This window comes from Nelumbo nucifera, chromosome 5, assembly GCF_055504915.1.
Source record: "Nelumbo nucifera cultivar China Antique chromosome 5, China Antique-T2T, whole genome shotgun sequence".
Classification (NCBI taxonomy): Eukaryota; Viridiplantae; Streptophyta; class Magnoliopsida; order Proteales; family Nelumbonaceae; genus Nelumbo; species Nelumbo nucifera.
Genome location: NC_142653.1, coordinates 59,952,334 through 59,965,382, shown reverse-complemented (window position 1 = coordinate 59,965,382; position 13,049 = coordinate 59,952,334). Strand labels below are relative to the sequence as shown.

At 45.1% G+C, this 13,049-nt stretch overlaps 1 protein-coding gene across 1 annotated transcript; it reads right to left on the bottom strand.

Moving 5' to 3' along the window:
* Positions 1-8,319: 8,319 nt before the first annotated feature.
* On the bottom strand, positions 8,320-12,760 carry LOC104586208 (clavaminate synthase-like protein At3g21360). Its single transcript, XM_010243368.3, has 3 exons — positions 12,276-12,760; positions 11,932-12,185; positions 8,320-9,009 (listed from the first exon to the last, which is right to left on the bottom strand). The coding sequence occupies exons 1-3, from the start codon at positions 12,282-12,284 to the stop codon at positions 8,658-8,660; spliced, it is 615 nt and encodes a 204-aa protein (XP_010241670.1). The 5' UTR covers positions 12,285-12,760; the 3' UTR covers positions 8,320-8,657.
* Positions 12,761-13,049: the final 289 nt, after the last annotated feature.

Below are 13,049 nucleotides of genomic sequence, written 5' to 3'. Positions count from 1 at the left end.
CTTCGAGTTCGCGGCATCCAATAATGAGGCGGAATACGAGGCGTTGATAACCGGGCTAGCCCTGACGCAAGAGGTAAAAGCGAAACACATAGTTATCTACAGCGATTCTCAGCTTGTGGTCAACCAAGTTACAAGCGAATACGAAGCCCGCGAACCAACTATGATCACCTACTTAGCAAAAGTAAAGGAGGCTCTTCTTAACTTCTAGTCACACTTCATCAAGCAAATCCCGAGGTCAGAGAACACTGAGGCCGATGCCCTGTCCCAGTTAGCCAGCACTAGTGACAACACCATGAGAACTGTGTACATAGAGGACTTACCTCGGCCTAGCATTCTCGGGGGAGCAGAGGAGGTCACTCTTTTCGCCCAAGCAGAGCCGAGTTGGATCGATCCACTCGCAAGCTTCCTGCTACATGGAACCCTCCTCGTAGACCGCAGCCGCCAGGAGGGTAGAGCGCCAGGCGGCCAAATACGTCATAATAGACAGACGGTTGTACCGAAGATCCTACGCTCTCCCCTACCTGCGTTGCTTGCGGCCTCCCAAAACTGAGCTTGTACTCCACGACATTCATGAAGGCCTGTATGGCAGACACCTGGGGGGCAAGGCCCTTGCTCAAAAAGCACTACGACAGGGGTACTATTGGCCAACAATGAAAGCAGACACCGTTGAGCTAGTTAGGAAATGCGATAAGTGCCAGAAGCACGCCAATATTCACCACCAGGCCATCGCCAACCTCAAGTATCTCACTAGCCCATGGCCCTTCGCACAGTGGGGCATCGACCTACTCGGGTCATTCCCGCCAGCAACGAGTGGGTAGAGCGCAGCCGCAGCCCGTCGCCAACCTCAAGTATCTCACCAGCCCATGGCCCTTCGCACAGTGGGGCATCGACCTACTCGGGCCATTCCCTCCTCGTAGACCGCAGCCGCCAGGAGGGTAGAGCACCAGACGGCCAAATACGTCATAATAGACAGACGGTTGTACCGAAGATCCTACGCTCTCCCCTACTTGCGTTGCTTGCGGCCTCCCGAAACTGAGCTTGTACTCCACGACATTCATGAAGGCCTGTATGGCAGACACCTGGGGGGCAGGGCCCTCGCTCAAAAAGCACTACGACAGGGGTACTATTGGCCAACAATGAAAGCAGACACCATTGAGCTAGTCAGGAAATGCGATAAGTGCCAGAAGCACGCCAATATTCACCACCAGCCCGTCGCCAACCTCAAGTATCTCACCAGCCCATGGCCCTTCGTACAGTGGGGCATCGACCTACTTGGGCCATTCCCGCCAGCAATGAGTGGGAGGAAGTTCCTAGTAGTGGCAATAGATTACTTCACAAAGTGGGTTGAAGCTGAAACTCTCATAATAATCACGACTGAAACGTCCATAACTTCTTCTGGAAGAACATAGTGTGCCGCTTCGGGCTACCTTGGATACTGATCTCCGACAATGGCAAGCAGTTCGAAGACATCAAATTCCAAGAGCGGTGCCAAGACATGGGGATCCGGCAAAACTTCATGTCGGTCGCGCACCCACAAGCAAACGGTCAGGCAGAAGTCACGAATAGAGCTATTCTCCGCGGACTAAAGGCCAAGCTAGACCGAGCTAAAGGGTTATGGGTGGACGAGATGCCTAGCATTCTATGGGCATACCAAACTATAGAGAAAACTGCCACCGAAGAAACTCCCTTCAACCTCACCTATGGAACGGAGGTAGTCATCCCAGCCGAAATCGAAATCCTCTCACATCGGTTGGAAGCATATAGCGACAATACCAATAACGACGAGCTACGTACCAACCTCGACCTGCTCAACGAGGTAAGGGACCTCGCATACATCAGGACCGCAGCGTATCAGCAAAGGGTAGCTCGGTACTACAACGCCAGAGTCAAGAAGCAGAACTTCCGCGTCGGTGACCTGGTTCTTCGCAAGGTCATGGTACCTGAGCCCAGCGTTGGCAAACTCGGGCCGAACTGGGAAGGACCTACTGAGTAAAGAGAGCACTCGGAAGAGCGTACGAGCTCGAGACCCTGGAGGGTAGGCAAATACCCAGAGCTTGGAACATCGTCAACCTAAGGCGATATTACCTATAAGCTACCGAACTGGGCGGACTGTGAGCCGCTCCTAGAGCCTAAGGGCCAGAATGCCGAGGCAACAAAGACCTTGACACTACAAGACCCAATCGCCTCTCCAGCATGGGCAAAAAACCTAGGAAAATATCCTAAGGGCTAAAGCGTCGAGCTAAGGATGACCTTGGGACCTCATCAACATAAACTAAGTGTTAGCACCAAGAGAGCAGGCAGCACGGGTATGAAACCCGGGGTGTATAGATCGCTCCAAGCCAGGCCTACTAAACTGATGTTTCCTTTACCCAGGCGGAGAACAGATCGGGCATATAGCCTTACTATGTTAACCCGCCTCAAGGAATCCCCTCATTTCGGGGACCTAATCCTATGCAGCTCGACAATATAGTCACTTCGGCAAAAGGAGAATAGTTACACAACACTTAAACAGAAAAAGTACTTCATTACTAAATGTTTGCTTTACAGTGTTCAAAAAAAAGGAAAGAAAATGAGCTCCCAGGCTCGATACATATCACTTCGGGCTCACAGGCCCGGTACACATCACTTCGGGACTACATCCCCCTTGCCCTCAAAAGAAACTTCGGCAACACTCGGGGGGTCAACCTCGTCGTCAGAGTCTGGATCTTCATCGGCCGCAGCACTGGAGTGATACACGAGGTGGTGATGGCACGAATATCAAGTTTGGGGTAGGCATGCCTTATCATCCACCGGCTCAATTTGAAGCCCCTCCAATATGAGCCCACCATCAGGTCGTCAAAGCGCTCTGACGCTATGTAGTCATTGACGGCCTTCACCTTGGTGTCCTCAAGGGCCTGGAAGAAGATCTCGGACTTCTCCTTGATGTCGGCCTTGAGGTATTCCACCTCGTGCTCCAGGCCCCCTTTCGAGGTCGCGAGGTGTTTCACGACGAGCCTCAGGGTGCCGTTCTCCCTTCGAAGTCTCTCCAACTCACTCCTCTGAGCCGAAGTCTCGCCCTCAAGACGCTAGGCCCGCTCACGAGCTGATCCCAAAGCCTCTTCAGCAGTTTGCGCCTACTCCCGAGTTGATTCCAAAGCCTCTTCGGCTTCAGGCTCCTCTCTGATTGGATAATTAGGGCATGGATGGAGGAGTTCGCTTGCCAAGCAAGGAGTCAGTTCAGCAAGAAAGTAAAAAAAAACACAAAGGGAACTGCGTCAACTTACCACCATGACATGAGACGCAGCACGTGCGCCAATGTGGCCTAGAGGAAACTCGAACCATGCTGCGACCTTGCTTGGGTAAACGGCCTTCTTACTCTTTCGAAGAGCATAGCTCGGAGTCAGCACTTTGTCAACCCCCTCCTGGCTCCCCGAGCTGGAAAACATTGTCGGAGTTCCTGCCTCCATGATACCTGCGAAAAGAGCTCGGCATCAGCACAAAAAAAAGAAGAAGAAGAAGGAAACTAAGTAAAGAAGCCTACTCGGACTTAGACCGGCCTGAATAAGTTTAGCTTCCGAGAGGTATTCTTCGCACTTGAGCCCGACCTGGGCCCAGGACTGAAAGGTCTCTGCCATGTCTTTATCCAACATGACGCCAGGATCAGGGACAGCTGCCCACCATTGAGTAGGAAACGGCCACCCCGTAGCACTTCGGACCACAAAATAGTCTCGCTTCCACGTCGGGACCTTGTTTGAAAGTTTGTGAAGAAGTTTGAATCCCGAGCGGGGAGACAGGTAGTAAGCCCGCCTGTGCTTGGGAAGGAAGCTCGCTTGTTTTTTGAGCATAAGAAGAGCAGAAAAAATTTCTAAGTCCAAAGGAATAACATATTCACAGTAGAGGGATATGGTCCCGATGACGTTGCGAATAGAGTTTGGGTGAAGTTGACCGATTGAGACGCCGAAGTGGTTCAAGACTTTGACGATTAGGGGGTGAAGAGGAAGGCGCAGCTCGGTAATGAGCAGCTCCCGGAAGACCACGATCTCATCTGGACCGTGCTCCCAAGGGAAGTTGCCCAAAGGTATGCTATATGCATACTCCCCGGGCAGGTTGAACTGAAGAACAAGGGACCGAAGTCTCTCAGACGTCATAGTGGAGGGTCCGAACGTGTCCGACATCCGAACCCTACGAGAAGTGGACTCTAGGCTACCTGGGGTGACCCAGGCTGAAGGCCCTACCTCGGGCTCATCCAGAAGGCTGTCAAAAGAGTTAGCCCAACCCGAGGTCTCCGCCTCAGGCCCTTCTAAGAGATTATCTAAGCTACCCGAACTACTTGAACTAGACATCGCAAAAGGAAAGGAAAGGAAATTGAAAAGGCTAAGGGGACTCACCAAGGGAACGCTACCGAACTAGGGAAAGTGATGCGAGCTGAGGACCTTGGACGCGAGCTCAAGGAATGGTCGTTGAATATTGGTGAAGGAAAAGTGACTAGGGACCCCACTATTTATAGCCGTTGTACCCGCGCATCAACGGTCAAGATCAAGGCCATCCAACGGCTCTCAGGAAAACCGGTTGGACAACCCCCGAGGTGAAATCAGTTTAGCGCGAACTTTTGACATCCGATAGCTGATAAATCGTTTGACGTCCGCGCATGAGCTGTATGCGACCCGGGCTGACTTTGGTCGAGCCACGCTGACACTGGTTGGGCCAAGAATGTAGGCGGGTCAGACCGGGGAATCTCCGAGATGGACTAGGCACGCCACGGAGCAAATCCACCCATCAGTCCGTGAACTCCCCACGCCGGGTCAAGACCCCGGGCACGAGGAGTGGGGGGCAATTGATGGAGATAGATTTGGCCCGACCCCTTGGCTGTGCGACACGTGGAAGAAACCGGGGTGACCTGGCAAGAACGCCAGCTCGGCACGGCGACATAGCACGAGCTCTCCAATAAGAGGCCCGAGCTCCCAAGTTCCCCAAGAAGAGGCCCGAGCTCCCGAGCTCCCCAAAAAGAACCCACACTTCCTGGGAGGTGAAACCCGAGCTCTCCCTAAGAATCCCGAGGTTAACAGAGAAGCCCGCGAGGGGCAAAGCCCAGACTAGCCCACCTCGGGTCAGTCCAGACCATATGCCGGCACCTCGGGACAGTAGGACAACCTCTCACACCACTCCGACACCTCGGCTCCAGGTCACGCAACTGTGAAACCGTACCTGACAGGTCCGTACTCTGAGGCAGCATGCCTGACTGGTCTGGATCTGACAGATGGCAATCACGCCGTAACAGCCACCTGCTACCGCCATCTCAGTTGTGGCAGAGACGGCCCTGACAGAGAGGACAGTGGCAGTTGTGTCTGCCCCCCACAGAGGCGGTTATACCTGACTTGGCAGAAACTTGGGAGTGAGTGCACCAAGTGGTTATAAAAGACCTTTTTCCCCAGAGAAAGAGGTATGTGATATTTTGTGCTTTTTGGTCTTGAAATCTCTTATTTTCCCTTGCCTTCTCAAGAGTATTAACTTGAGCTTCGGAGTATTCCCGCCGGGTTCCTCCCCGAAAATCTCCAATTTCTTCCTTGTTTCAGGCATCTTCAACTCCGTCAGAGGCAAGGTTACCGGCAATTAAGACCGACCGGATTGTGCATCATTAGGATGGTATTACAAGGTTTTAAATTATATGATTGTATTTGATTTGATGGGGGCAAGCTCAACGATGGGTTTTGAAAATTTAGGGCTAAGATTTGGGTTTTTTTGGGTTATTTGGTGTTCCGAAGGGATCTGAAATGTCTAATCAGGTGTTTGGGGATGAGTTAGGGGTTCAGCGAAGGACCGAGCAAAAAATCGGGTGTTGATAATTGGAGCCCCCGTTTGGCATGAAAACAAAGGGGAAGCAAGAATAGGGCGGAGCCTGTTTCGGTGTCAAAATTAATAAAAAATAAAAGAAGAGGAAGAAGAAAAAATACGTACTTTTGGATTGAATGAATTTGATTTTTTTTTTAATGAAGCATCTTGTTCCACTGATTTGTCTTCACTCTTTACGTTCAAGCTTATAGTTTCCTTATTCTTTTGCTATTGCGCTCAAGCTTGTAGTTCGACTATGGAGTTAGGCCACTTCCATTCACCTTTCTTGGGAATTTAGGGTTTATATACCATCTTGGATTTATAGAATATTATCCAAAATTCCCTTCACTTTTGCCCATTTCTCTTAACATTACCCTGACTTTTTAAAACCTCCAATATGGACCCATGTACGAGGATTTTTTTTATCAACTAAAACTTACCTTCCATCAGAAAGTTGTCTAGATAGAGCGTTAATCATTTTTAATAACCAATTTAACCTTAAAGCTACATGGGTGCTTGATTTCTGAACTTGATGGGCTTATGAATGGCAACGGGGCTGGGTGGGGCGGACAAGGTTTTTCCTATCCCGTCTCTATCCTTACCAGCATGGGACAAGGTTTTTGCCGTCTCGTTTTTATGGGGATCTCCACTCCCTGTGAATTTTTATAATGTCAATCATTTTCTTTTTATTTTTTATTTTATTTGAAAATTTAAAAATAAAATAATTAAAATTTATGATCCTATTAAAAAAGATTTAATGGGGAATGCTCTCCTTGTTCCCAATCCATCTCTTCCAAGGGGATGAAAATTTCCTCATCTCGGTTCGTGTGTGGGAAAAATCATCCCCATGATTCTTGCTCCATTTGGGGTAAGTCTCTTTGAAGATTGGAAAAATGTGGAAAATTGCCATCTCCAAATGGGCTGAGGAGCTAAAGGCCAAATTTGGGAATATTTAAAAATAAAGCTATACATGGGCCGGGTAGCCAGACGGCCTGGCCTGGTCACGTTCAGCTTTGGACATATTATTAGGCCCGTGGGCCCGGGTCAGACCATATTATCTAAGCCGGACCTGATTTTGGCTCGGGTCTGGTATTTCACAAAAAACCCGATCCGAGCCCGGCCAGACAATATATAAATGTTCGTTCAAACTCATCCCTATTACCGGCAAGGCGACGATATCTCTCCGAGCTCTGTCCTAACTATCTCTCAGTAGCATGACGGCGTCCCCATTTCTTCAAGCTACGCTCCAGTAGCGGCAAGCTAGCAACCAGTCCCAATTTCTTTGAGCTCTACTCTTCTCCAAACACTCCCAAGTCCCAACATCAGGTCGACAGCATCTACAGTGCAACGGTGAACTCAGGTCTGAAGCATTGGTAATTTAGAAAATCGTCATCCCTACGGTGAACTCAGATCGATGGCATCTACTCCCCTCCCCTCTCTCTCTCTCTCTCTCTCTCTCTCCTCAGTTTGCCAACCCTGCGGTGATCTCAGATCTGAAGTGTTGGCTGTTAAGAAAATCATTGCCCATCACTCTCTATATCTCTCTCTCTCCCTTGAGCAACCTCCCCCCCAGTTCACCAACCCAGCAGACTGTAGTGAACTCATTATCTGCTGCAATGTTAATCATCGAGATATAAAGCTTCAGGACCCCTGAAATTCCCAGTTCTCATTACAAGCCTATGAGTTTACCTTACTTGTTGCTTAGCCATTTTTGTTTCAATGTTTTGGCACCAAAGTTGTAACCATTTTCCAAGATCGGCAATATAAACTGCTAAATACTTGTAAGAACAATTTTTTACAATTAAGACAAGTTGAAATATGTCTTTTTCTTTGTCATCTATGTCCTTTGTCCCTACCTCTCTTGTTGGACTTATTTTAAAGCCAATGAGAACCCCAATTCTATATTGTGAACTACGTGAGTAGAGACTTGAGGTTGCTACCTTGACGTGTTGCAAAGCCAAAAGGATAGTGTTGCTTAATTGCTTTAGTTTTGCCTCTGTCGCAAGTCCTAATAGTTGTTGGTAAGGTTTAAAATATCGATACGACCGATATGTCGGTATGGGCGTATCAGACAAATCGATACAGTTTTTGGTACTTTTTTTTTATTTTTTTTCCGCAACTGGTTCAGGGGAGCCGGTTTAGGCCGCCTTCACACCCTAAACCGGGCAGAACCCCGATACACCTACTGTAAGGGCATATTGGAGGGGTCCCGAAACGATACGTATCAGCCAACATAGGCCATTATGTATCAATATTTTGAACCTTGGTTGTTGGTGATCTCTACCAAATTCACTCTTTAAAGAATTACCAGTCACACTAGGCATAGATGATGATGATGACGATAGTTGGACTCTTTAAAAAAAAGAACAAAATGCCGTTTAATTTCCTAACTGAAAGAAGAAAAAAGAAAACCCAATAGAAAGGCTTTGAAGTTATCCTGTCTTCTAAAATAAAATATATTGTTTATTTTAATTACAAACCAAACCTATTTTAGTTTTCTAAAACAAAAATAACATTAAACCATACAACCAACTATATTCTTCTTGAACACTTATGGAACAAACCATCACAAAAGCTGGAAATTAGGATATCCAGGCATTACATAGTTCCCATTATTATCCCTTGATCAGGAGAAGGAGAGTTATAATAAGGTGAAACAACACCGTATAACCTTAGATTGTATTCTATCAATGCAACTCCTTTGGATGCAGAATTGCAAAACCTGATCAGTTTGTCTTTTATTTACTATTTACAATCTTTCAAATAGATGGGCCCAGAAAATTCCTTGATGGGCCTACTTCGTATTTTTGGAATTTGGAGGGCCCAAGCAGACCATTTTTTAATTTTAATTATTTACATAAAGATACCAACACAACACGTGGCTGCTTCCCAGGACGTCTAGCATGCTGAGCACATAGATTATCAACCAATAAGATATCTCCCTTTTGCCACTTCAAATCCACATTGTTGTCATTCACAATTTGCTTATAAGCATCCAAAGCTTCAATTGGAAAAGCACTTCCATCCCCAAAGCGGTAGTGCATTTGCTTGTCATCTGTATCCTTGGAGTAGTCAGGGAGAGGTATGAACCAAACCCTCCTTCCCTCAAACTCTTCGATCGGACTCCAAGGCCCAAATACATACTCCATGCTTCCATCTTGGTTGAATTTGGTAGAGCTGATCCGGAATCTTTCTAGAGCCCTATCAACATTATTTGAAGGGTTCCATTTAATTTGCTTAGGCTATGTGTTTGGTTTGATAGAAAATGACAGAATTAAAGAGAGAGCAAGGCTCAAGAGTTCAAAAATTAGCAGTATTTTAATGGGCACTTCCTATCTCACTTTCTAAGGTTAATGGGACACTTAGGCCCTCTTTGCCTTTCGGTAAGTTGATGCACTTATCCGCCAAACATTTATTCGGGTAAGCGCATTTATTCATGTTTTTTTATTTCTCAAGCAAAATAAGGAAATGACCATTTTAGGCATAAAAAATCATTATTAAAAGAGATATTTTTGTTCCATTCAAGTGTTAGTGACTTTCCCCCTAAGTGGAAAAGTTATTTGCCCACCTAAGAAATGGGTATCCAAGAAAACAAGTTTTTCCTGATCCCCACATAAATCTGAAAAAAGAATATTAATTTCTTGGTTAATGAGAATTAAATTCCCATTGACCAATTTTCCCTCTTCACAAAACCCAAAAAAAGAATGCCCCCTTGGGGCTAATCTCATTGTATTTTGTCATAGATTTTTAGATTTTTAAAAATATGACAAACTTTTGAGAGTCTTGAGGCACAATGGTGAGTAGGGATGTCAATTGGACTGGATTTGGTCCAATCCGATCCAGTCCAATATGAGTCCATTATAAATAGACCAGGATCAATCCAATCCAATGAATGTTTTGGACCAATTTGGACTGGTCTAATTCAATGTCTGGACCGTCCAATCTGTTCAAATTCATTTTGATTTAAATCGGTTTCAACCCAAACCTAGTCCATTGACACATGTATTCTTATCTTATATCAATAGACCAGATATTGACTTAATCCAACCAATCCAATATAAATTTGTTACAGACGGACCAAGTCCAATCCAATCCATCCAAATTGATTTTGGACTGAACGGGATCCAATCCAAAACCGGTCCATTAACACCCTTAGTGAGGAGAGAGAAACTTATGACGTGGACAAAAGTTGGGGCCTGAAGTATTTAGGCCAGGTCTAGCCCCCACAAAATTTCCAATTCCACAGAATGGACGAGGCTTGGATGCAAAAGAAGACTCGGACATGAAAATTCACAAGGCCCAAGAACTGCTTTTGAATGAGAACTTGGTGATCCAGCCATGAAATTAAAGCATGTCTTATAACCTGGATATTTTATATCATTAGTAAAATGAACTATAAATCGACTGAAAAATATAATACTTTTTAATAAAATTGTACTAATTGATTGATATATGCTACTATTTATCAACAAAATAATTTAAAGATAATTACCAATTTACCATGAGACATAGTACAAGCTTCCATTAAAAATACAAATATCATAAAGAATTTGGCAAAAGTTTTAGTAGTTGCTACCAACCTAACACAATCCTTGAGACCAAAAGTGTAAGACAAACTCACACCGGTGGAATAGACCATGATCTGATCGATTTTAAGGAGATTTGATATATTTAAGATCCAAAATCAATCCAATTCCCATCAAACTTCAGAAAGTTGACAACCAAAATTAGTTGAATACATGTCATAACTAGGGATATCAGTGGATGGGGTTAAGTGGTAATTAAACCTGCAATGACCCAACGCATTGGGTTAGAGACAGGTCGGCCTTAATTAGGTTTTGGGTTGGGTTGGGTTGGGTTCCATTTCCCAGATCTCACCTAGGGGTGGAAATTGTGCGGGTTGGATTGGGTTTGGTTTAGGTTGAGTTTCAACCCAATCCAGCTAACCCGTCAACCCATTAATGACCCAGTTATATAAAATTAAATGGGTTGGGTTCAACCTAAACTCGCTTTAACCCAATCGAACTCGCCCAAACCCATTAATCTTATATTTATGGACTTAAAAAACTAATTCTCTCTCTCCCTTAACAAATAAGTTGGTTGTAGCTTGGTGGTTATTATAGTTATTATTTATATAAGTGGTGAAGGTTCAAACCACTTTACATGCATGTTATTGTTACACAAGCCGCGAAGCCATTTGATTATATTCGGATTTCGGGTTTGACCGAACTACTTAGGTTCAAACCGGTCAGACCAACTTAAACAACTTAGGTTCAAGGGTGGTTGAATCGTTTAGATTTGGATCAATCCAGTCAGACCGGATCAGACCGGTTTAGTCAATGGTGGATTGATTTGGACCAGGCCATATCAGGTTTGTGCACAGGTTCGGGACTGGACCGGCTGACCCAAACGGGACCAATGTAGCTAAATTGGGTCTGTTTTGATTCGGGTCGGGTCGTGTGGATATTGGCTAGATGGTCGGTCCAGATTGGGCAAAGCATGCGAAGGACGAATCATCCCAACCAAAACCATTTTCGATTTGGGTCAACCCGGATCGACTTGTGCCGAGTCGGGTTGAAGTGTGTGAATATTGGTTAGACCAGACGGCCCAGATCGGATAGAGCAAGCAGCACCGAACCATCCCGCCCGATGTCTATTCAGGTTCGGGTTGACCCGGATCAGTATAGGCTGGATCGGGTCAGACCGCGTTGAACTGGTCCGGACTTGGGTCAAATTGATTTGAATTTATGTTGGGTGAAGTGTATTGGTTCAAGACAAAACTAAATTTAGTCAATTATTAATAGAAAATTAATATATTAATTATAAATTATTTAATTCAAATGAAAAAAATAAAAAAAAAGACTAAAAAATTAATACTTATGTCTATAATAGTTAACTCAATGGTTATTGACAACCCAACCCATTTAAATAAGTGGATTGGATGATGGGTTGATCATACAACCCGCTAAGTAAATGGGCGGGTTGGGTGGGTTAGATACTCGGTGGGTTGGGCGGATTCAGCGGATTGGGTTAAAAATTGCCACCCCTAATCCCACCCACTGAGCCCAAGGAACCAGTAAAGAGTGGATTGATGAAATGGGAGAATAAAAACCAAAAAAGTACCTCCTTTCAGCTTCTTCTTGGTCGTCAGTGTTCAAAAGCCACTTCCATGACCTGCTGATAATGTCTCCAGGCTGATCCTCTTTTGGTAGCTTTGCCGGAAAAGTGACACCTAATTTTGACACCTTGCCGACGAACTCCGGCACCTTTTCTTCCATCTTTTCTACTATAACGTGGCTAGGGATGATAGATGTCTCGCCCCCCTCCGGCGACGGTTGAGAACAGAAGAAAAAGATTTTGGAAGGGAAATTTTTTACCTATGCACTCAAATTTGTAAGCTGTGTTTGATTTGAAATGAAGAAAGATAGATAGTATAGGAGAAATGGATAGATAGTATTATTAATTACCAGTGGCATCTCATGATGGAAGGAGATAAATTTATCAAGGGGTGCTTCGTTAGCACTGTATACTCCATGAGTCACCTTGAGACGTGTAATCGGACCTCAGTAATCCATCCCCTCCCAATCGAATGCTTCGACTATGCGCGCAAAATCATCGGGAGAGCAAACCCCAAATCCCCTGAAGAGAATAGCTGAGTGGTGGTGCAGTAGTTCAGACAACCACTCTCTATTTCCTCTCACCATCTCTACCAAAAGATCACTTGTCCCTTGCTTTCCTTTTGGTGGGGTTAATGTCTTTGGAAACACCACATCTCCAAACACCTTCTCCCCTGCTATCTTTCCTTCTGCAAAATCAAGCTCCATCTCTCTCTCTCTCTCCTTTGGAATGACAAACCCTGCGTAGATATTTCCAACAAGATAACAAAACTTGTGTTAAAGGACTAATTAGCCCCTCACGGGGGTTCTTCGAAGTTCAGTGAGGCTTTTGTGCCACCAAACATTGAAAAGTGATTTTCGTAGTGAGAGGTCAAAGTGTTTGATAACGTGCCTATCACTTCAAAGTAGTGGTTATTATGAATTTATGATGCTTCATAGTATTTACTAGCGGGACCGGTGTGATGCATGGGTTAAACAATTGTTTTATATTTTAAATTCTTAAATAATTAATAATTAGTTATGTTTTATATATTATTCTTAATAATTTTTTATAATGTAAAAATAACAATACTTAATTTTAGTTAGGATTTATCAAACTAGTGAAATCGATCAAACTGACCAACA